Source organism: Vicia villosa, linkage group LG4 (assembly GCF_029867415.1).
Source record: "Vicia villosa cultivar HV-30 ecotype Madison, WI linkage group LG4, Vvil1.0, whole genome shotgun sequence".
Taxonomy (NCBI): domain Eukaryota; kingdom Viridiplantae; phylum Streptophyta; class Magnoliopsida; order Fabales; family Fabaceae; genus Vicia; species Vicia villosa.
The window spans coordinates 174,346,992-174,372,523 of record NC_081183.1 but is presented as its reverse complement, the minus strand read 5'-3'; the positions used below and the strand labels follow the sequence as shown (position 1 = coordinate 174,372,523).

Genomic DNA, 25,532 nt, shown 5'->3' with positions numbered 1-25,532 from the left:
TTTAATTTTTCGTTTCTGATATTAAAATCTCTTTAAAAGTTAAATATTTTTATAAATATTTTATGATTTTTATAAATATTTTATGAGTCTTAAAATATGCTTTAATTATGATGATTTTTTTGGAGTCCAACTCCTTTTAACTTTTTCTTATAAAAAATTAAATTTAATAATAATTTTAAAATATTATTTAATTTTTTATGTTAATTCTTCAATTTTAAAAAGTTTATGATATTTATATATTTGTTACCCGTTTTATTCGGGTCTCATATTTCACGTATCTTAATGATATTATAAACATCAAATGACCCATACAATATAAACCATACATGCCACATAGGCATATGATGCATGTATGCTGTATGGTTGAATGCAAGCATGGTAGTAATGATTAATGATGACTATGCATGTTACCTTTTTAATCATGAGCATCAAATGACCCATACATAATGAATGGTGATGCATGATGTATGATGGATGGTATGGCATGATACATGTCCAAAAGACAGACAGGCCACAAAGAAGAATAAGATTTGACTTGTTTTCAGAAGACAGAGTGTGTGCAAGTGTTACATTAACAACAAAACAAGACGAAGAAGAAGAAGAAAGAGAAAGCGAAAAAAAAAAGCAAAAAATCAATCAGATCCAATTCTATTTTCAAGTCCGCTACACATAACTTTCTCTCTCTATCTCTCTCTACTTTCTCTCTCTAGAAAAATAATCTCTGCGAGATAACAGAACCATAGGGTCCCTCATCTTCACTAGTAAGAAGAAGAACAAAAATAACAAACCCTAGATAAACTCGTTACTCGTGAACTCGGAAACTCGAACTCATTCTTCTTCAACTCAATTCAATTTTTTTTTTCTCTTCAATTTCAACTTCTGGTAAGTATTCTTCGGTTCAACTCGTTTGAGTCATGGATCGTTGAATTTTACTCGTCTAGAACTCGATCTTTAGCTACTATTTTTGTTTATCTGTTTTGATTTTACGAACTCAACAGTTTTTTTTTTTAATTTATTGTTTTTTTTTCATGTTTTTTTTTCTTCAATTGAGCTTAAACTCGGTTGAGAAATAGAAGCTGATTTTTAAAGTAGTAGTAGCTGATTTGGTATTATCTTGAAAGAAACTTTTAAAGTTTTGGTTTTTGGTAATTATGTATATAGTGACTTTGTGGTATTTGGTTGATGATTTGGATCTGTATTTTCGTTTGTTTTATGCAGAGATTCATTTTGAAGTTGTTTGAAGATTGAAGATTGAGCATTTTACTGGCTGAGATAGTGTAATTTTGGATTTAGCTTTATTTTGGAGGCACAATAAGGCTTGGATTTTGGGTTTAACTTTTTTTTTTTTGTTATTGTAATTTTTGTGTGTACGTGTTTGGTTATCAAGAGTTTGGTGTGATTTGTTACTTGGGTGAACTCATGTATAGTTTACTTGGGTATTTTTTGTGTGGTTAGTGTTGTTGAGTGATTGTTGTTTGTGAAGAATGGTGCCTCCGGGGCCACCTACTCCGATTGGTGGTGCCCAATCTGGGACTCCTTCACTTATGAGATCGAATTCGGGGATGATGGGGGGTCAAGGTGGACAAGCTTCGTTTCCTTCGTTGGTTTCTCAGCGAAATCAGTATAATAACATGAACATGTTAGGGAACATGTCTAATGTTGCTTCTATGATGAATCAGTCTTTTTCCAATGGGATTCCAAACTCGGGACTTGGTGGATTGGGAAATAGTCAACGGGGTGGTATGGAGGCTGGGGCTGAACAGGACCCTTTGTCTGGTGTTGGCAATGGAATGGGATTTGGTAATCCTTCGTCGTCGTTTGGGCAATCAAATATGGCTAACCCTGGTTCATCTGGTCAAGGACAAGGTCAAGGTCAGGGTCAGCAATTTTCTAACCCTTCTGGTAACCAGTTGTTGTCGGATCAACAGCATTCCCAACAACATGATGTTCAGAATTTCCAACATGGTCAGCAGCAGTCAGGGCAGCAGTTTTCGGCTCCAATGAACTCTCAACAACAACAACAACATCAGCAGCAGCAACATTTTCAATCAATGCGAGGAGGTATAGGTGGTATTGGACCTGTGAAGATGGAGCCTCAAGGAAACAACGATCAGTTTGGGCAGCAGTTGCCATCACCGAGGAATCTTGCTCAGGTGAAATTGGAACCACAACAACTTCAATCAATGAGAGGTATGGCACCTATTAAAATGGAGCCCCAGCATAGTGATCAACCATTTTTGCATCAACAGCAACAACAGCAACAACAACAGCAGCAGCAACAACTCCTCCATATGTCAAGGCAAACCTCTCAAGCTACTGCTGCACAGATGAATCTTTTACAACAACAGAGACTAATGCAATATCAACAACATCAGCAGCAGCAACTCTTAAAGTCAATGCCTCAGCAGCAACGGTCCCAGCTACCCCAACAGTTTCAACAGCAGAATATGCCTATAAGGTCTCCTGTAAAACCAGCATATGAACCTGGGATGTGTGCTAGGCGGCTGACACATTACATGTATCAGCAACAACATAGACCTGAAGTAATAATTATTCTTACTACTTTTTGCTCTTCTAAATATGTATACTATATTATATTAATATACATTTGCACTTGATTTTTTGTAGGATAACAACATTGATTTCTGGAGGAAATTTGTCGCCGAGTACTTTGCTCCTAATGCCAAAAAGAAGTGGTGCGTTTCCATGTATGGAAGTGGCAGACAAACAACTGGAGTTTTCCCTCAGGTCTGCTGCAAGACTAAACCATATTTAGCGTCATCTAAGTTAGTGTCTTGATTATTAAATGATGTCCATAGTCCGATCTCCTCTGTACTGTACTCATTTATTAACGTCTTCATTTTATTATAATGGCCATAATGTTATATCTCAAGCCACTATTGTTTCAAATATTCTATTAAGGTGCGGTAATGTTAAGTTCAGAAAACAAGCATTTATTCAAGCTAACCTATTGATTTTTGAGATATTTTCAGGATATATGGCACTGTGAAATATGTAATCGTAAACCTGGTCGCGGGTTTGGTAAGTTCTTTCTGTTATTTTATCTACTTTTGGTGTTATAAATGTTCAAACTTGTTGGTAGGTTTAACTCATGAACTAATGTATTAACCTATTTCTGAAATTTTGTATTTTCAGAGGCTACTGCTGAAGTTCTTCCCAGGCTTTTCAAAATTAAGTATGAAAGTGGTACTTTAGAAGAGCTCTTGTATGTTGACATGCCTCGTGAATATCATAATTCCTCTGGCCAGATTGTTCTAGATTATGCCAAAGCAATACAAGAAAGTGTTTTTGAACAACTCCGCGTTGTCCGGGATGGCCAACTTCGAATAGTTTTCTCCCCAGATCTGAAGGTTATGGATATGAAAGATTATTTTGAGCTTTTAATCGAATCTGAGCTTACATTGTTATCGATGTTTTAAAAATATTATATCCGACAGGATTTTTAGTTGACATTCTTTTGCTCATTTGCAGATATGCTCTTGGGAATTTTGTGCTCGGCGTCATGAAGAGCTCATCCCCAGAAGATTGTTAATTCCTCAGGTTGCTGATTAAATACTTTCTGTTTATCTTGATTTTGTATCAAATATCAATATCAATACATGCTCACTAAATATTATGCGGTGATGGCTGCTATGTTATCAATCTCGGAAAGCGGCACGGCATGGCCATCTCTTAAAATGGAACAGAACGGGAGCGGGAAGCAGAACGGCCGATATTTAAGTGATGCGGATACTAATATAGTTAATATCAATAAACTCATAATTCATCAAAATTCCTGAAGTATTCATATTTAAAAATAAAATAACCTTGTTATCTTTAAAAATTTAAGAGTAATATCATTTACGACTGACGCGGCATCGTTCTGAATCCAATCCCATTATCGTGCTCATTCCAACCGAGTCACCCATATGTGATGGAACGGCACGGCCTGATGCAGTTTTCTTTATTTTGCTGTTCCGTGCAGAGATAACGGCCGGAGCGGCCGAGTTTAACAAATGGCTGACATATTTTATTTTGAGTTAACCAAGTTTTATATTTTTGTATCATATGGCACTAGCATATTTTCATACAGTAATATATATGCCAACCACCACCCGTACAATCTATATATCCTTATTTGACAGTTATATCATTTGCCAGTAATGACTTATAGTGGTTTTAACAAATTAGTACTTTTGGAATTAAATTGTTGTTTCCAATGAAGTGTGTTATACATTATGCTTATATATGCTTTTATTAATTCTTGTATCAGGTTAGTCAGCTTGGAGCAGTTGCTCAAAAATATCAGGCATGTACACAAAATGCAGCACCCAATCTATCCATTCCAGAGTTGCAAAATAATTGCAATTTGTGAGTCCCTTTTTTCATATATTTATATACTTATTTCTGATCTGGCGTTTTTTTCCTAAATTATTTAATTGTGAAACTTTTATGATAGCCAAATGCCACTTTTTAAAAGTTGAAAGTTTTGTTTGTTAATTCTCTTGTGATTTCTTTTTCCGGGATGATGGAATAGCCCTAGGTTAATTTTCCCTTTAAGTAGGGATTTCATATGTTAAATTTCAATTTACCTACCAATCTCTTAAATTTTAAATCTGCAATCTGTTTTGTTCTCTTTTAACTTTTAGTCTGCAATCCGTTTTGTTCTCTTTTCAACCCTTCTTTTTGGCTTGATCTTCTTGGATATACATCTCATAGTGATGCTTCATAGTAGTTTCTGATGAAATCTTATTTTTAATTTGTTTATCACTTAATGAGTTGCATGCTCTGATGCCGTCATTTCTCATTTATTGTACCGCTTTCATGATCTGTGTGTATTCTAAATTATTTTTATTTGTTTCAGAATTCTTTCTTTTTCGTTTCCTAATTTTATTTGCTGCATTGCTGCTTTTCCAGGTTTGTTGCATCAGCCCGTCAGCTGGCAAAAGCCTTAGAAGTTCCATTGGTTAATGATTTAGGATACACAAAGAGATATGTGCGGTGCCTACAAGTAAGCTCTAATTATTGAAACCTGTTCTTTAGCACTTTCTTTCTCCATATTATATAGTGTCAAATTTCCACATTACGCGGTGTAATTATAAAACCTTGTACGACATGTAATACGAGACAGACGGAGTAATTACTAATTAGTAGTTGAATGCTATTGTGACTCTACTGAAACTAAATAGACTGGCAGGTTTTACTTAGATGTGTCACAAATATTTCCACATTACGCGGTGTGTCACAAATATTTTAATGTCTGTTGTGCAGCATCAATTTGCAAAATGATTTATGCCGGGTTAAAACTCTAATCTCAATTATATAAATTTTTGTACCAATAGTTCCTGAACCTATTATTAAGAGTTTTTTTTTTTTAAATTTTTTTTTCCTAAATATTCCTGCAATTCTGATTCATGTAGTTTTAGCACATGGATAGATTAATAGGGAATAGGCTATTCTTTTATTCCACCTTTTTAAGGGGACCAAAATGTACTACTATTAAGACTTGTGTCCTTTTCTGTTTTTGAAATGCACCAAACATAAATCAGAACACATGTTTTGTCCGGCTCTACCAAGCCCTGCCTTCTAGATTCTAACCTAGTTCTTCAAATAAGATTTGTTGAGTAGTTTGTTTGGTAAGTGTATTTAGTATAAATGTAACGTCCAAGTTCGTACTCTGTAACTTCCAGTAGGTAGCTATAGTCCCACCCAGTTAGCTAGTTACCCCATTAGTTGGTACGATGAAATTAGCTATATTTAAATAGTTGGATAATGATGACAGTGTATATAAATAAAATTGAAAGATAGTTAACTTTAAAGTTTTTAATTTCTTTAAGTATGATATCCGTTATTTTTTAAAGTAGGGTCTGCTGAGCTTAACTTGACAAGTTATTTTTTCTTCTTTATGTTGCAGATATCAGAAGTGGTAAATAGTATGAAAGACTTGATAGATTATAGCAGAGAAACAGGAACTGGACCTATGGGTAAGTTGATCTGTTTACTTTTTTATACATATTTGTGAATGGATATGAGCTTAACTTCACTGTTATTATCTGTTTATGTTAAACTTTAGGGTAAATTACTTATAGTCCCTATAATTTCATTCTAAATAAAAATTCTGTTTTGCCCTGCAACTTAAACCGATTAACAGATTCTTTAGTTTCCAATCTATAAATAGTTCTTGCTGTCAGATTTCATTCCGTCAGATGTTAAGTTGATAATTACACTGTCGTTTAAATGTAAAATATCATCAAATGATGATACAGTTGTCAAACATAATAAGTAGTTTTAATGACAGCGGTGGAAAAAGTGTCCCTTCCCGTCCATGAGTCATTTGTGATCATTGATTGGATTATTTTTTCATGAATGCCAAGGTGAACTGGCATATTGTATAACTCTTTGCCACGAAGTACTAAAATGTTGTTTTCCACGTGGTATTGCTGTTTGCTTATTATTTTCCATGTATACACTTTGGTTTGCACTCAATCAAACTATTTACAGTTTCAGTCAACTTAATATTGTTATCTATTTGATTGTAATGATTTGCTAATAATGGAATGTTCATTTTTCTTGCATTCTCTCAGACAGCTTGTCCAAATTCCCTCGGAGAACAAATAATTCATCTGCACTTCATAGTCAGGCGCAACAGTCTGAAGATCAATTACAGCAGCAACAACAGCATATGGCGTCCCATAACTCAAATGGTGATCAGAACTCTGTGCAAGCTGCTGCCATGCAAATTCCTTCCAACAATGGTGTGGCAAGTGTAAATAACAATGTCAATTCAGCATCTGCTTCGACTACCACAAGCACCATTGTTGGACTTCTCCATCAGAACTCTATGAATGCTAGGCAGCAAAATTCAATGAACAATGCAAGCAGTCCATATGGAGGTAATTCTTCCCATGTTCCATCCCCAGGTTCATGCAATAACACAGTGCCACAAGGGCAACCAAACTCGTCCCCTTTTCATTCACCTACACCGTCCTCATCTAACAATCCTCAAAATTCTCATCCGGGTATACCATCTGCAAATCACATGGGTGCAGCAAGCTCACCAGCTAATATTTCCTTGCAACAACAACAAACATCTATTTCCGGTGAAGCCGACCCAAGTAACGATGCTCAGAACTCGGTCCAGAAAATCATTCATGAGATGATGATGTCCTCTCAGATGAACGGAACAGGTGGAATGGTAGGTGCTAATTCTCTTGGAAATGACATGAAGAATGTAAATGGTATCCTACCAGGGAGTACTAATACTGGCCTAAACGGTGGCAATGGCATGATGGGTAATGGAGGCGTGAACAATAATCCTGGTGTTGGGGTTGGTGGTTATGGCACAATGGGTCTTGGTCCATCTGGTTTACCCAATGGAATGAGGCCAGGAATGGGAAATAATTCAGTCATGAATGGAAGAGTAGGAATGTCATCGATAACTCGGGAACAGGCTATGAATCATCAACAGGATTTGTCAAGCCAACTGCTTAGTGGGTTTCAATTTGATTAGAGCGTTTACAATGCCAGTTTGTGATCACATAACCGAGCCTTCACTCGCCACTGAAATTTCTTGCTTCTGAAAAACTACAGTAAAAATGCCTACGGACGCTGGATTAAGTATCGCAACGTGCGTCCAAACTTAAGCAGTATCTTTTGGATAGAGAGTGGTTCTTAGGCAGCTTCCTGTGCAGCATGAGGAAGCTAGATTTGCTTTCAGAACCCTCCTGATGATGGCAGAATGCAGTCGGGTAGTCATAGGTCTTTGTACTAATCTGTTTTTTTTCTCTTCTTTTACATATATAATATATATAAGAAAATGAAAATTTGTTGGCTGGTTGTTTGGCTGATGGGGCTGATTTTCCTGTTGTATTCAGTTGTAACTTTTACTTTTTTGTATTTTTAAAATACGTTTATGACATACACAACCTTATCAGTTGATATTTTGGGGTGCAAACTGCAACTGTTTGGGAGCATATGTTGGGACACATCAATGGTGGATAAGTCTTGCATAGGGCTGATTTTAAAGCAAGAGTATTTGATGGGTGAATGATGGAAGAACAAGCAGTGTCGAAGAAAAGTGGAACTGAATAGTTTCCAGTTCCCTCATCAGGAATTTACACAATGTAATCTTTACAAGTTTACATGTTGAGAAAAGTATCAAAAAGGTTTGAAAATTTCTAAAAAAATTTAATTTTGCCTAAATATCGGAATATATTTTTACTACATATTTAAAAATGTGAAAATTTTTATTAGTTATATAAAAAGTGTTCATTTAGTTATGGTTCAGCTATGATTAAATATTTTAATTAACAAAACTTTTGAAGCCGGAACTCTGTGCATTAGTTAGAAGTTTCAGCTATTATACATCATGTTTGGGTGGCATCAGCTATTAACAATTTCAGGATTTTCCTTTTGTGGGAAAAGAACAATTTTTTATTTTATCTAAATGCAGAATATTATTGCAAATGTAGAAATTATTTTTTAAAATTCGGGATAAATGTTTGTATTGTGTTTTTTAACAATTTATTAAAAGTGATGAATTTTGAAACTTTTAAAATATTTGGAATGGAAAGTACATACGTATAAGTGGCAGATATATTGCTTACGTCATCATTACACATGTATACAAGTATATTTTCGATGTACAATTGAATCTCTGAAAAACTCTTAAATACACTCAATACACAGTAAATATCCAATATTTTTCTCAAAATATACCAAACGAATATTAATATTCAAATACACTATTTAACATAAAACAAATATTTTTTGAGTTAAATGGTAGTGCACTGACGGTGTAAAAAATCTTTACACTGTCATCCAATAGAAACATTTTATTTTGCCATATCATATCAGTAACTTAAAATTTACAGTATGACTTGGCGCTTAACAAGGTCGTGATTGGTTGACAGTGTAAAATATTTTTACACTGTCAGTGCATCACCCCTTTTCTCATATTTTTTTCCTCTCCATTCAGTAATATTTGAAATCAAAAGAGTAAATAGCACATACATGGTTAAGAAACAGACTTTGCTTGAAAACTAGTCAAGATCTTTTAACTTCTACTCAAACTAATTTCTTTAATCAATTTTGGTCTTTTATTTCTCACATTTGAAAAATATTCAGTAAGTTTCACATCTTCATTCTTATGATTATAATGCATGCACTTTCTTCCTAATTTTTAATTAAATTACATTATATTCCATCTATTGTCAATGTTCTATTATTTTTTGTTCAAGTTCGTTTTTGTTTAAGTCTGATAAATTTGGAGGTTAGGGTTTATGCATGGTATGAAGTCTGGTGCAAATTATACTGATATCAAACATAGAGATCAAAGTCGGAATAAGTTATATAAAGTTAATCAATGGAAGACAAGACAAAATGACAAGAAACAACTATGTATTTAAGGTAATTTACATATATGTTAATTATTAATTTAATAGTACTTGTACTTTTATATTTATGTATTTATAATCCTATGTCGTGTGCTTAAAAATGATGTTTGTCATGTGCTTCAAAATTATTTTGTTTAGGTTCTAATTCATGTGATTGCCTTTTGATATGCTTACTTATGTTGACTATTTTGTTTTATGATTATAGAAAAACGACTCACGAACAACCGAGGTGCTGACGTGGTCGGTTATCTTATCATGCTTCAATGCACAAAGAGAAAGTTAAATTTTCCTATATAGTTAGATAATCATCTGGGGTTGCTGAGGGATCGTCATATGATCACAAATATATGGCTCATGACGATACATTTGCTGCTGCCATACATACTTTTGACGTACATCCTCATGCTAAACCTGCTGCTGGCACACTTCAGGGTTTTTCTGGAGGCTCTGATGATATGTCACTAATCCACCGATGTGTAAACCGTGTCGCTACTCACATGTGGAAATAGATGCAGGAATTTTTATTTATTATGCTTTTAAACTTCTATTTTATGATAATTATACTAATTGAACCGTCTCACATTGATGTATTTATGTTTGTAGCATCATGAGACCCTGAAGTCTATAAACAATGGTAGGAAGATGTCAAAACTGCCATAGTCTGATGAACTATAGTTTTGGGAAGTATTAGAAGCATTTGGACTATAAGCCTTTTGTAGGAGGTATATGGTTACATTGACCATGGTCTTCTGCCGACCTTTGTTGAAAGATGAAACTCAAAGACGACATCATTTCATCTTCCATTGGTGAGATGAGTATTACTCATTATGATGTATCGTGCATCTTCTATCTCCCAATCATAGGAAGAATGTTGAATCACTTTTCAATTTAGAGATTTGAGGCACTAGACTTAATGGTGACATAATTAAGAGTTGATCCAGATGATGTCTACAAGGAAATTCTAGATACTTGAGGAGCACGTACCGATTTTCATATCTAAAGAATAATTACATAAACCAATTAACTGTCACTATATATATATATATATATATATATATATATATATATATATATATATATATAGTTGGCCCCCATGTTTGTGGAGAAAATCTATGTCTGCGTTGTCTATATTAACGACTACTTCATAGACTTAGAGAAGATTCATGAGTATAAATGGGGGATATCTTGTTTAGTTTACCTGTACTCTAAGTTATAAGAAGTTAGTCAATGAATGACAAGACAAAATGACAAGAAACAACTATGTATTTAAGGTAATTTACATACATGTGAATTATTAATTTCATAGTACTAGTAATTTTAGATTACTAATTTTTATTTGAACCATTTTCAGGACATGGATTCTCTAACATTTCCTGGTATCAGCAGATGGCAGTATGCTCGACTACATTGAGAAGTTAACACATGCGTTCTCGATTATCGCACTCAGGAGGAATTCGACGACTAAGCTTTATTAACATGCTCTTGACTGCATTCGCGAGGATGATATTTGTGTCACACCATATAGTGACCATCGTGAGACAATTCCATTAGAGGTGATATGGTGGTACTTTAGATTGATGGCTTACATATCTTGAGATATATACCCACATTTACCTAAGCTAATGCTAAGAGAGTAAGAGTGTTTGGGTATATGTAGGATATATTTTGGGACCCTACATTGGATTCCTTTTCTATGGTCTTCTTTAGAGATGTTGATGCGCTATTTGCATATTACCATGAGCATTTGGTATCAAAGGATGTACGTAATGTGTCACGTCCCAGTCGGAGTCGGAGTGCAATATATGGTTTCATTCAATGATTTTATAGAATTTCACATCCTTATTTAAAACAAATGCCAACATGAGATCCTCAAGCCCATATCATCAGGAAATATTAGAGGATGAATAGGAAAGAGCACACCATGTCGTGGATGTTTTACCTAAATATCATTGTATCATCACTATTGGAGAAGGTGCCGTAAGTAGAGGAAAGTCTTAGGAAGTCAGCGCCAATGCGCCAGTTGGACACCTTATAGGCGATATTAATAGATGCACAAGACACACTCAAGTATAGGAGGTCGAGGAGAAACAGGATTGTGTAGCATATCCAATAGTTGTATTTTATGTAAATATTTTGAGTTTTAATTTATGTCACTTATGTATGACTGATAGTTTAATATATACAATTTTATTTTGTGTTGAAATATTGAGTATTTTCAAATATAAACTTAAAAAAATTGAAATGAGGAAGAAGAATAGTTCCGACTTATATACCAACACAACCATTAGAAGAAGAGTTCTGATTTCCATTGTGAAGTCTCGGCCACGACTCTCCCTATCGAGCTTTTCCCTATCTCTCGTCGAAGATGATGATTCTATGCCTAACAACAAATGTACCAATTTTTGATTGCGTAAAACTTCACTTCTATTCATGTTTTTTCTCCTGTCATATATTTTATGTTTTCTGTTATGTACCTGGTGACGTAGAGATGCCATTTTAAGGAATCAATAAATTTAAGCTCCAAAAAGAACAAAAATAATTAAGAATAATGATCTAAAATTTGTAGGCCCTAAAATTTAAAAGGGACCATAAGACCCAAGTTAATAATTTTTAATAAAAAGACTTAATTTAAAAAATAAGATTCTAAAACAAAATTTTAAAAAAAATTTCTATTAAAAAAAAATCCTTTCTCCCAAAGTCACCTTAATAGTTTAAAATTTAAATATGTGCATAAAATTCAATATTATCATTCATCTCAAACTGCATAACCTATAATCAAACTCAAAAAATAATTTTATTCATTTGACGAGAAATTCATATCTAAGTCATAATTATAAATATTTCATTCCATGCAATCAATACAATATTAAATATGAATTTCACATTATTGATATACATATTTTTTTCTTAAAATGCACTGTACTTTCCACATTTGCATGAAATACATATTTTCAATGGAATAAGATGAATCTAAAATCAAATTTGTAATATCATTAAACAGTCTAAAAACTCACAAATTCTTTTCCCCTTTCTCATTCCTCATTAGATGAACACCGAGTTTGTAATAGCTCATATCTGTCGTCCTATAAAACTCAAAAGCTTTTCTATATTTGCAAGACACTTTTAAGCAGCAAATATGTGTTATTCAATCTAGTAGACACCTCAAATCTTATACTACTATTTACACTTATCCATGCATCATCAACATAATCTTTAAACTTAAGCATCCTTCCATCAAATCTTTTAACATGCTTATACTCTATCTAATTTTATGGAGGGACTTTTTTGACAATTTTTAAACCCTTTTGGACAATTAAGTTGAGTACGTGCCAAACATCTAATATGAAAAAATTTACCATCACACATTAAATTGCCTTGTACTCGAAGACGAGTATTCAAATAATCTTGCATGATATCTGACAGAGGCATTATCCAAGATAACAGTACATATGTGGTTTCATTAGAAGAAAGTTAAGAACACGTACAAGGCCGGCTAAGAAGCTGTGCAAACAGACCAGTTGCACAGGGCCTCACCTTTATTGGGGCCTCAATTTTTCAATTCTTTTTTGTAATCTTCTATTAATTATTAATTAATAATGATAGTAATATTATTAGAATCACATCCTCACATATATTTAATAATGATAACGTTACTACTTTTATTTTATTTTTGTTATTAATGGATTTTTAAGGCAAATGAGCAAATGCTATTATAACCACTTTAAATATAATTTCCATATACAGTTCTAAAATCTAAAATTAAGTTAATAGCTATTCTCTAAATATAAGATACTTTTTAAATTTTCATTATTATTTAATGTATATTAAATTTCTTTAAAATTGTTTATGATACTCACTATTTTTTATAAAATGTTTTTAATAATTATATATATAAAATTATAAATTTATTTTCTTTATTTTGAAAATTGGTGTGAGCATTACAAAGGATAAAATAATAAAATAGTGTGATTAATAGTTAAAGAAACATTTTTAGAGAAATGATGTACACTATTCTTATATTTTATTATTATTAATTAAATTAAAAAAAATTGTTTATTAAATATTAACAACTCTTTTTAATTCTCATACAATTCTTTGTTATAATGAGTATACAAAATTTTATGTACCATTTAATTAATCTAAAATTCTAAAAGGTTTTAAAAATTTAATGTTTTTTGACCTAATTAAAATCTAATTATCATATAATTAAAAAATGTATATTTAATTATGTTTGTGACACTTTTCTCTTACTTGATCGATTAGTTAGAATAGTACTTTTTTAAATAGTTAGAAGATTAAATTAGCTTAAACTTATATTTTTATGTCATTTATAAGATTATATGTTTTTTTTTTATATTATTGATGGCATTTATAAGTTTTTATTTATATAACTTAAATAAAAAATAAATTTATTTTTTCAATTTTTGTGTTCTTTTATTAAGTCCAAACTTTAACATTAGAACAGGGCCTCCAAACATCTTGAGACGACCCTGAACACGTATTTTCATCAACAAAATAAATTGTTAAACAAATATAGCTCACTAGTAGATATTGTCCAAACAACCGAAGTTAGAGAAATTTGGCTTCTCCAATTTTTATGTAATGGGAAATGAACATGTACTTGAACCCCATATTAGAGGGTTCGATTCTCACGAAAGGCAAAAATTTTATTAAAGAGGGGTAAAGAAAATCGTGAGGCCAAATAAAGCATGCTGCGTGATTTGGTTGATTGAGATTAGGCTAAATAATTCGTCCAAACTACAAAGACTCAAGTAGAAACTTTTATAAATAAATACATGACGACTTAGATGCAAAGTTCTATAATTTTAACAAGACTTGGAATTTTTTCCGATGGTAAAATCCGTGCTTCAAAAATTGCACACAGCTCTTTCAATGCCATTTTCATCTTTGCCGATTTTAGTAAAATTATTCTAACGTATTGAAAATATTTTCTTACGAGTTTCATCTTGATCTTGTGCATCCAAACTCATAACTATTGGATTCCACAAAGCAGAGTCTTTTCTTTATTTTTTGGCCTGAAGTTAACCACTTTATCTTTAGTTTCTTTTTGACAGATCCGAGAAAGAAATTATGCAGACAGTAAATAACTCCTAGATTTGCTAAAATAAATAATCTTAATTTGCTTTTTTTTTTTATAAAAAACTCCATACCAAAAGTAATTAAAGCTTCATGAATTTACTTGAATGAACCCTTCCTGTGTTATACTATCTCTTTGAGTAATTTCCCTATTTAGCTCTATGTATATTTTGCATGTAAATTTGTAACATATGTGAAGGATACAACATGATATAGAAAGTTTCCCACTGATACTGTACAATAGCTTAGCCCTATAACTAACTGCAACTAACTGTTGGAATATTAATATTTGTTTTGAATTAATATTTGTTTTTAGTCAGTTAATAAAACTCCTATTCAAAAGGAGTATCTAGGTTAAGACCTATTCTTTAGCATAGTGTGCTGAAAAATAGGAAGTTCAGTTTATGTAAGACTACTTATGCAGCCAGCCCGTCTTTCTGTTTTTAATATGGGTTTTTCTAACCTATGCAACATTGCATAGGATAAGAGACCATTAATACACCACTTTTTAAATATAAATTACCATATTAATTATTATTTATGCTGATCCATTAATTGGGTGAGAGAGAGAAACTATACCACATTACTTTTCAAAAGAAAAATAATTAATATGATACTTTATATGGAAAGAAATAATATAGTAATTGTCTTTATCCTATGCAAGGTTGCATAGGTTAGAAAAACCCTTTTAATATTAAGCAAAGTACAATTTCAATTACTTGCATTCTTACCTTGTTCAACACTAACTGTCTAAAACCGTTAGAAGCAGTTATAACAAGTCTAACTAATTGTAACAAACTGACTGACATCTGTCACCCAGTCTCAGCATTACCTGCTATAGCAAGTCATCAAAAGGATCTATAAATTGATCCAATGCAGTGTAATCATTAACTATTTCAACAGATTCAGTCTCATAGAATCCAAAAAATTCATGACTAATATTCAAGATTCTAACCTCTCATCATTTGCTGAATAAAGCTCTTATTCACAAAATGGTTATGCTCTATATGCCAGGCCTCGATGCAGCATTGTACTTGTCACCGTTCACAGTACTTCCTAATTTGAAAAATTCATGTGGCAAACCAAGACCAGTAGTCCTTGCTCTCAGGTTTGTTGAAAATGCTTTCAGTTATTTCTTCCTTCACAATGTTGCATCTCAGCACTCGATTCTTTTTTTTCTTTTGGTTAGCCGTGTATCGGATGGTATGCAGACAATAGATGAGCTACTAACATGCAATCAGAAAAGAAAAAGGGATCAAAACGGTTCATTTACTCTGAATTCTCAATCAGGTCTGCAGAATAACTTTTTTGCATCAGTTTCATTTTATCAGTTACATTTTAAAGCACTTAACACAATTTTCATCTTTGTGCAGAAGATGACTGGGATGGCACACTCAATCTATCATTCACGGAGCTTACAAAAGACATACGTTTCCCTGTGAGAGACTATACACTAACCGATACAGAGCTGGATGAGAATAAATATCCTGTTGATAAGCCAGGTGATTTTAGTTCTTTTACCAATTTTATGTTAATCTTTATGACCATTTTGCTTACTTAAAAGTTTTTTTTCTTAGCCAATTTTGTACCGGTTTTGAGTCTACATTTCCTTACGACTCGGGCGTCCTTTTCATTGAATGTTAGCAATTGATTGAGAGATGGTATTTTATAGTAATAGTATTAATGTAATCTTTGTTTGTTCTCTTTTTTGCATGGTTTTTGACTTATCCTATTTTTCTGCATAGTGCATAACAAGAAAGGGGTTTGAACTGACTAGAGTCACTTTGTGGATCTCCAAGGACAGGTTGTGTTAGATAAATTAGTCGTATAATTAATTACAAAACAAGGTAATTTGTCGAGTTTTTTCTTTTATTTGATCAAAATATTGATGTCGCGCAGATTTAGTGGAACAACGGCTGAAATATTTCAGGTTGTGCGTTTTTTACAATGCTAAGTTATTTCATATGAAATTATATACTCATTTTTGTTGACACAACTTCAACTCTTTCTCTTGTTTAGGACGAATTTGTGAAACTTGTCAAGAAAGAATGTTGGACACTCCTTGGAACATGATTTATCATCGTTGAATATACCACATGACTTGGTCATTGACATGGCGGTATTATACAAATACCCCGAGGGTCTTCTCATAAATCTGCTCGGTGGTCCAAATCTGCTGGGTCTTCGCGTAAACATTCTCTACGGTATCTTGCTAAAAGATTTCTTTTAAGGGAGATACAGCAACCGCTTACACTTGAATAATCAAAACATTCATAGAAACATCATAAGCAGTGTAGGATAGTCGAGTAGTTAGACGTCGAAAAAGATCAAGGAAAACTCAGTTAAACCATCAAGAAAGGTTTCAATTTAAATATTATATTGATTCATGAAAGGACATTTTAGCAAGTCATTTGATCAATGAAACAAATCTTTGCTGTTTGCTTCTTTCATTTTTTTTCTTTATTTTTGGAATAAAATGGTGAAAGCCTAAAAAGAACTACAAATCTTTAACAATTAGAAATATTAACTTATATCCGTCTAGTCTTTGGAAGTAATATTTTTATACAAATGAAATATTATTGAGATTATATATATATATATATATATATATATATATATATATATATATATATATATATATATATATATATATATATATATATATATATATATATATATATATATATATATATATATATATAGGGTTGTCTCAAAATGTTTGGAGTGTTAAAGTTTGGACTTAATAAAAGAACATAAAAATTGAAAAAATAAATTTATTTTTTATTTAAGTTACATAAATAAAAACTTATAAATGCCATCAATAATATAAAAAAAAAATACATATAATCTTATAAATGACATAAAAATATAAGTTTAAGCTAATTTAATCTTCTAACTAATAACATAATTAAATATACATTTTTTAATTATATGATAATTAGATTTTAATTAGGTCAAAAAACATTAAATTTTTAAAACCTTTTAGAATTTTAGATTAATTAAATGGTACATAAAATTTTGTATACTCATTATAACAAAGAATTGTATGAGAATTAAAAAGAGTTGTTAATATTTAATAAACAATTTTTTTTAATTTAATTAATAATAATAAAATATAAGAATAGTGTACATCATTTCTCTAAAAATGTTTCTTTAACTATTAATCACACTATTTTATTATTTTATCCTTTGTAATGCTCACACCAATTTTCAAAATAAAGAAAATAAATTTATAATTTTATATATAAAATTATTAAAAACATTTTATAAAAAATAGTGAGTATCATAAACAATTTTAAAGAAATTTAATATACATAAAATAATAATGAAAATTTAAAAAGTATCTTATATTTAGAGAATAACTATTAACTTAATTTTAGATTTTAGAACTGTATATGGAAAATATATTTAAAGTGGTTGTAATAGCATTTGCTCATTTGCCTTAAAAATCCATTAATAACAAAAATAAAATAAAAGTAGTAACGTTATCCTTAGAAAATTCAGTAGCCTCTATTTAATGATTAAATATATGTGAGGATGTGATTCTAATAATATTACTATCATTATTAATTAATAATTAATAGAAGATTACAAAAAAAAAATGAAAAATTGAGGCCCCAATAAAGGTGAGGCCCTGTGCAACTGGTCTGTTTGCACAGCTTCTTAGTTGGCCTTGTATATATATAAATTTTTTTATTTTTAAATATCATATTACTTTCATAAAATTATAAGGATAAAATTATAGTTGATTAATAAAATCGCTCCCCTCCCCATTTGAATCAAACATATTTTTAATTAAAATTTTCCCCATCCCATCTCTTTTCCCCATCCCATCTCTTTTGATTCAAATACATATTTGATTAAAAAAAAATTCTCACCTCCCATTTTTTCCCTCCATTAAAAATCCTCTACTCCACCCCTCTCCTCTCATTTGAATCATAATGACCTTAAATATTAATATTATTATTGTTAAATAAAATATGAGAAAATGCTAACGAGTACTCCATATACATTCTTTAAATAAGTGATAAATTTTTTAAAAAACCAGTAATAAACCCGTGCGTTCGCACGGGTTCTGGTACGAGACGCGCATTTGTTTCAAATGTATATTTTTTAATAGAAAAATATCTGGTATCTGTGAAAAAATAATAATTGAATGTATACAAAAATGTTTGGTACCTGTAAAAAAATAATAATTGAATGCATAGAAAAAATAATAATTGAATGTTTAGAAAAATGTCTGGTACTTGTGAAAAAATAATAATTGAATGTATAGAAAAATGTTTGGTACCTGTAAAAAAATAATAATTGAATGCATAGAAAAAATAATAATTGAATGTTTAGAAAAATGTCTGGTACTTGTGAAAAAATAATAATTGAATGTATAGAAAAATGTTTGGTACCTGTAAAAAAAATAATAATTGAATGCATAGAAAAAATTTCGGTACCTGTGAAAAAATAATAATTGAATGTTTAGAAAAATGTCTGGTACCCGTGAAAAAAATAATAGTTGAATGTTTAAAAAAATGTGTGGTACCCGTGAAAAAATAATAATTGAATGTATAGAAAAATGTCCGGTACCCGTGAAAAAAATAATAATTGAATGTTTAGAAAAATGTCTAGAACTCATGAAAAAATAATAATTGAATATATAGAAAAATGTTCGGTACCCGTGAAAAAATAATAATTGAATGTTTAGAAAAATGTCTGATACCCGTGAAAAAATAAAAATCTAAATATATAGAAAAATGTCTGATACCCGTAAAAAAATAATAATTAAATGTATAAAAAAATGTCAGGTACTCGTAAAAAAATTTAAATCAATAAGATTTTTTAATACAAAATACAATTTTATTATAAAATATGTGAATAATAGAAGCTAAAAAAATGTAATAAAAAATAGAAGAAAGCAAATATTAGAAGCAAATAGAAACTAAATATTTGCCTTTTTAAGATGGAAGATTTTTAGTATTTTAGATTATATTTGTCTTTCCAAGAAAAGAATAAAAAAATATTTGGCAAGTATTGATATTATATTTTCAAACATTCAGACTTTATCGTCATACTACCATTTTTATTTATTACTATTAATTAAAAAATAATAATTTGAAATTATTGTTTCTTTTTTTTTTGAATACAAAAAGGGCCTAAGCCCAAAGAAAGGAGACACTACAAAACAGACACACGAGAGATAGCTTCTCCCAACAAGTCATTAGATAACAAGGAAAGAATACTATCGCTACAAACTTGAAAGACACGAGGTCTAGGGTCGTGTATGGAACTTAACTTGGCCATAGCGCCAGCACATCTATTAGCCTCACGGAAAATATGAGTGAAACTCACTCTAACCTCGTCTGTGATAAGAACCTTTATGTTTCTCAGCAGTCCATTGGCTGCTCCACTTTGACTACTTAAACCATTAAGCTTCACAACGATGTTTTTGTTGTCTGATTGAAGCTCAATACGATTGAAACCCTTCCCAATTTCTAGCTTGATACCTTCTAACATTGCCCACAATTCTGCCACTTCAATACTATAGAGGCCAATGTATTTAGAGAAATCCCTACCCAACAGCCCTTGTCATCACTGATAATACCTCCACACGAAGCAGACAGATTTTTCGTGACAGCTCCATCAACATTAACACCAATCCAACCAGGGGCAGGAGGTTTCCACCTGATGTCGATGGTAACAGATTGCTGAGTTGTGAAAATCTGATGCATCACTTCACTAACACCATACTCTTTGGCTTTCGCAAGTACCTGCTTATGAAGATTATTTGGCATCACAAAGGCCATCATGGATCCTCTTGTTCCTCCAATACCAAAGAAAATGACATGTTGTTGCCCAAATGTCACACCAGCTAAGGTCATCAAACTTATTATACTCCTTCGACATATTGGCTTGAATCTACCCCTGCAAGTTTAAAGCAACAAATTCCTGCCAATGATCCAGGCTAACCAGGTGTCTCCAAACATTAGAAGCAGGTTCGCAATCCCTCCGCACATGGATAATGTCTTCAAATTGATTATGACACAGCTCACACCAAGGTGCCCCAATTGTCAATATGTGCAGATAAACATTAGTAGGTTCGCAATCCCTTTGAATTGTGAGAATTCCTCAAAATGCAAATGTCTTCTCCAATCTCCTCATTAGGTGGATGAATCGCCTAAATTTCATTAACTGTTCGCTGATTGAACATGCTGCTAATAAGCGCCAGATTCCAATCGTTATCATCACCAACCAAATCCACTACATTCTGCATGAGTATTCCCATTGTACCTGCTGCTGGTAGCTTGGATCAAGCCCGAATTAAGCTAACAATCATTCCAAATATTAACTCGCCTATCATTTTCAATATCCCATCCTCTGCTCGCATACAGCATTGGCCACAACTTGACGATATTCTTCCACAGGCTCGAATCAGACTCCTTGGCAATCACATTGACACGAAAATCCATCCCTCTCTCATATTTGCTCAGCACTACTTGGCACCACAAATCATTATTACCTTCCATCAGCTTCCACCCTAGCTTTGAGAGACAAGCCTGGTTCATATGCCACAGATTCCTAAGGCCCAAGCCTCCCAAGGACTTTGGTCGGAGAATTGTGCTCCATCTAACCGCATGAATGTGCCTTTTGTCCTCACTATCTCCCCAAATGAAATTCCTTTGGATTTTGTGAATTTCTTTGATGCAATCCTTTGGTAGCGCACATGTCATCATCGTGTAGGTCGGGATAGCTTCAATAACAGATTTCGCCAGCGTCGTTCTACCTGCAAAAGATAAAATTTTAGCTTTCCAGCTCGTTAGTTTTAACTTAATGTTGTCAATGATGTGGTCGAAGTCCTTCTTCTTTGGGCTCCTCCCTGTGATAACGACCCCCAAGTATTTACCCAAATCCTTGGTTGAACACAGATAAATGGAAAAGCTCGCATCTCGTGTGTCTCGGGGTATTGGTGGAAAAGAGGACCCTTGTCTTCTCGTTACTCACTCTTTATCCTAACATATCATAGAAAGTATCTAGCGCATCTTTAACACATAGCATTTGATTTGCAGTTGCCTTACCAAATAAGAGCAAATAGTCGGCAAACATCAGATGAGATATAGCATGACATTTCCTCCCCGCCTTGATCCCTATTCAATTTCCACTATCAACTGCATCCATAATCAAGTGAGAGAGTTTGTCCATACAAAGAACAAAAAGGTAAGGAGAGATTGGATCTCCTTGCCTAATTCCTTTTGCAGAGTCAAAGTAAGCCATTTGCTTCCCGTTCCAGTTGATACTCATAGACACAAATGTAATGGCTTGCATAATTACATGAATGGGCTTTTGCGGTAGGCCAATTTCTAGCAAAACTCTCTGAACAAACTGCCAGCTCAAGTTATCGTAAGCCTTTGTCAAGTGATAACACGTAATTATATCGTATATTTGGCTCGATTATAATATAAATCATTTCGTTATTTTATTATAATTATATTTTATTACGGTATTATGCTGGTATTTTCATTGTTTCAGGTATTACGTTCATGCGAGAATTATTTAACAAAAGGAGAAGAAATTGATTCTAAAATTAAAAGAAATACAAATAGCAAGATGGGAGGTAAGAAGAAGAAAAGAAATAAAGATATTGGAAGAAACAAAGCCCAATCCATGAAAATAGAGGGAGATGCCCATCTCCAAACGGAGACGCCCATCTCCAAACGGAGACGCCCGTCTCCAAACGGAGACCCCCGTCTCCAAACGGAGACCCCCGTCTCAAAAGTTGAGATGCCCATCTCCAAAGTTGGAGGACCCCGTCTCCAAAGGCCCAAAGCCCACGTCAAAAATGGAGACGCCCGTCTCACCACTTGAGACCCCCGTCTCAAGACTCCTTCAAACGTTCAAATTGAAGACCCACGTCTCCGTTTTATTTGCCGCACGTTACACTCCACGAACCAAGTCAAAAGAATTTAACCTTCCTATATTTGTGGAGAAAAAGGAGGAACGAGGGGGAACTCAGTAAAAGGGGCAGTTACACAAGACATTATAAAATGAACATGAGAGACCAACGAAAAGGGGGTTAGTGATTGCACTGAATCGCACTATGTTTCTGACTCAAATATCACATGCTTTCCTTAGTTTTTATTATCATTTTCCTGTATTATGCTTCTATTTCTTTTGTTTTCTGGATTCTTGACCTTTCAGAGCCTTCGGTGAAGAAACGAGCCAAAACGCCTAGAAAATAGTTTTTCAAGAAGATTTGCACTTATGGTGTCCAGCACCGCGCCGGCTAGAGGGGACGCTATGAGGTGGCCCACTTCACCCAGGGGCCAACTTCCACGTTCCCAAGATCTCCTCCATTTGCACACATTGCGCCCGCGGTGAGGCTGTCGCGCCTGCGGCCTTCACAAACCTCTTCGCGCTCAGAAGGAGTTGAGGGGCACTCCTGTCTTTACGCACCTCTAGAATCCTCTATAAATAGATTTCGTTTTTCATTTTGCAGTTTCATCCAAGCTTAGTACAATCTTAAGCCATATACTATCAGTTTCTGTAAAGTAGTAATCTCTTCACATCGGGGAGTTATTACGGTGTAGATTGAGTTGTAATCAAGTCTTGGAGCACTTTGGTTGAAGTTCATCATACCGCTTTTACATTTCCGCAATTTGTACCCGAATCAAAGCCTCCTCTTGGAGCAGGTTCTATTCAATTGCATTTCTTTATTTATAATTGCTCTTACCATAGTCTACACGTTTTATAGACTTTAAATGCTCTTACCATAGTCTACACGTATTATAGACTTTAAATGCTCTTACCATAGTCTACACATTTTATAGACTCGCATCTTTTTACTTACTCGCTCTTACCATAGTCTACATGTGTTATAGAATCGCACTTATTATGTGTGGATAAATTATAAAGGTTTGGATGTAATGATTGTCATCATGATCGTGTTCGGATTATCATGCTAGTGAGAACACTTTGGGGATGTTTTGTTTTAACTTAAGTCAATTATGTTTAAATGTTTATTGGGTAAGATCGAAAGCCGTCCATACTAATGATATGACTTGATTATTATTTAACCAAACAAAAAGAGCGAAAGCAGTTTGGTTGGTCAAATAGGAATCATTAACGCTTTTTAGAAAACGATTTTGAAACTATTTTCGGACGCGTTTGTAGATTTGAAATCCGACTCTTGGTCAAAAGCCGAAAGTCTCTTTAAGTTAATGTTTCCAAGTCAAAATTACTTTTCTGTTAAGTCAAAACTATCAATTTCTTAAAAATAGGTTTACCTCTTTAACGCGGAAGGCACCCTTTATATGTGACAATAAAAGAATTTAATTTAAAGAGTAAACTCGGATCTTAGTAGCAAAAGCTACAAGTTCCCGTTAAATTGGTTCTTTGCTATAGATAGAAAATACTGCCCCATAAGCGATTTCATTTATGCATGACTGGACCATAGTTTGATTTCATGATTTATATTCCAACCTGTTGCTTAAACTGTTACTTACTTCGCTTACTTACTTTGTTGCACTGCACTCGCATCAATATTCTTGTTCACCTTAGATAAGCACCTTAGCAATAGAGTTGATAGATTGACGATTGGTCTCTGTGGTTCGATAATCTTATATATTACTTCGATAGGTTGTGCACTTGCAGTTCTATATTTAGGCTATACGTAAATAACCCATCAAGTTTTTGGCACCGTTGTCGGGGACCAACTTCGTCAAATTTCGTACCCTATTGTTATCCCGTTTAGACTAAGGCTATTCTAGCCGGTAGATGCATAGAAATCGTAGCACCGGTAACCTAGTGAACCCTTTAATGGAACCCGAACGTTACGCCCGAGCACGTCTATTTATCCTTAAGTTAAGGAAAGCTATGACCGAAGATCGTAACCAAAGACCGCTTAAAGAGTTTGCTCAACCATCTAATGAGGAGCCTAGTTCTAGTATAGTAAACCCCGCTATAACAACCAACAATTTCGAACTTAATCCCTCACGATTACAACTAGTACAACAAAACCAATTCGCTGGTCTCGCTACCGAGAACCCGAATCAACATCTAAAGGTATTTATCCAGTTGGCTGACACGCTTAAGGCAAATGAAGCCACACCCGAAGCCATCCGCTTAAGATTGTTTCCTTTTTCCATTAGAGGTAAAGCCCATGACTGGTTAGACGCCCTTCCAACCAACTCAATAACGACTTGGGAAGCCCTTAGGAGAGCATTTATTGCCAGATATTTCCCACCGAGTAAGACCGCTGTCCTTAGGAACCTGATCACTAGTTTCACTCAAAACCAAGGCGAATCACTTTTTGATGCCTGGGAAAGATATAAAGAACTTTTGAGAGCTTGTCCACACCATGGCCTGGAGCAATGGTTAATCATACACACCTTCTATAATGGACACCATTACAACACAAAGATGTCCATAGATGCTGCCGCTGGCGGAGCATTGATGAACAAACCTTACCCTGACGCTTGTGCCCTGATAGAGGACATGACCCAAAACCACGCCCAGTGGGGAATAGAACGAGCGAAAGTTGAGAAAAAGGAAAGCCATGGAGGAAAGCATGAGATAAGTTGCATGGACATGATGAATGCCAAGATGGATGCCCTGGCCTTGAGAGTTGAGAACATGTCTCAAAACCCTACCACAGTGGCAGCAATCCAATCGGAGTGCGAACTCTGTGAAACTCAAGGACATCAAACAGTTGACTGTAATCTTTTGAACGAATCTAGCTCGACCAAGTTAACTATACCCAAGGAAACCCTTTCTCGAACACGTACAATCCTGGATGGAGGAACCACCCAAATTTCTCTTACAAAAACAATAACCCCATCCAAAATCCCGGATCCTCGAGACCCTGAGGATTCCAAACGCAAAAACAAAACCAACCTATGCAAGTTGTGCCACCAAGACCAAACCTTAAAGAAACCATAGACACCTTTATTCAGACTCAAACTCAGCAAAAAAAGGAGTTTATGAATCAACACATTCACACAAACGAACTAGTTACTCAACTGGCAACCAAGTTTGACAAGATGATGACCCACA

General features: G+C 33.4%; 1 protein-coding gene and 1 non-coding gene across 2 annotated transcripts; one reads left to right on the top strand and one right to left on the bottom strand.

Annotated features, from left to right (window-relative positions):
* Window positions 1–545: 545 nt before the first annotated feature.
* LOC131596027 (transcriptional corepressor SEUSS) lies at window positions 546–7,940 on the top strand. Its single transcript, XM_058868581.1, has 10 exons — window positions 546–882; window positions 1,219–2,543; window positions 2,629–2,748; window positions 2,994–3,042; window positions 3,157–3,371; window positions 3,493–3,561; window positions 4,274–4,371; window positions 4,918–5,011; window positions 5,915–5,984; window positions 6,585–7,940. The coding sequence occupies exons 2-10, from the start codon at window positions 1,485–1,487 to the stop codon at window positions 7,508–7,510; spliced, it is 2,700 nt and encodes an 899-aa protein (XP_058724564.1). The 5' UTR covers window positions 546–882; window positions 1,219–1,484; the 3' UTR covers window positions 7,511–7,940.
* Window positions 7,941–24,737: 16,797 nt separating this feature from the next.
* LOC131600845 (small nucleolar RNA R71) lies at window positions 24,738–24,844 on the bottom strand. Its single transcript, XR_009283450.1, has one exon. It is a non-coding gene; the product is annotated as a small nucleolar RNA R71 (small nucleolar RNA).
* Between the last annotated feature and the right edge of the window lie 688 nt (window positions 24,845–25,532).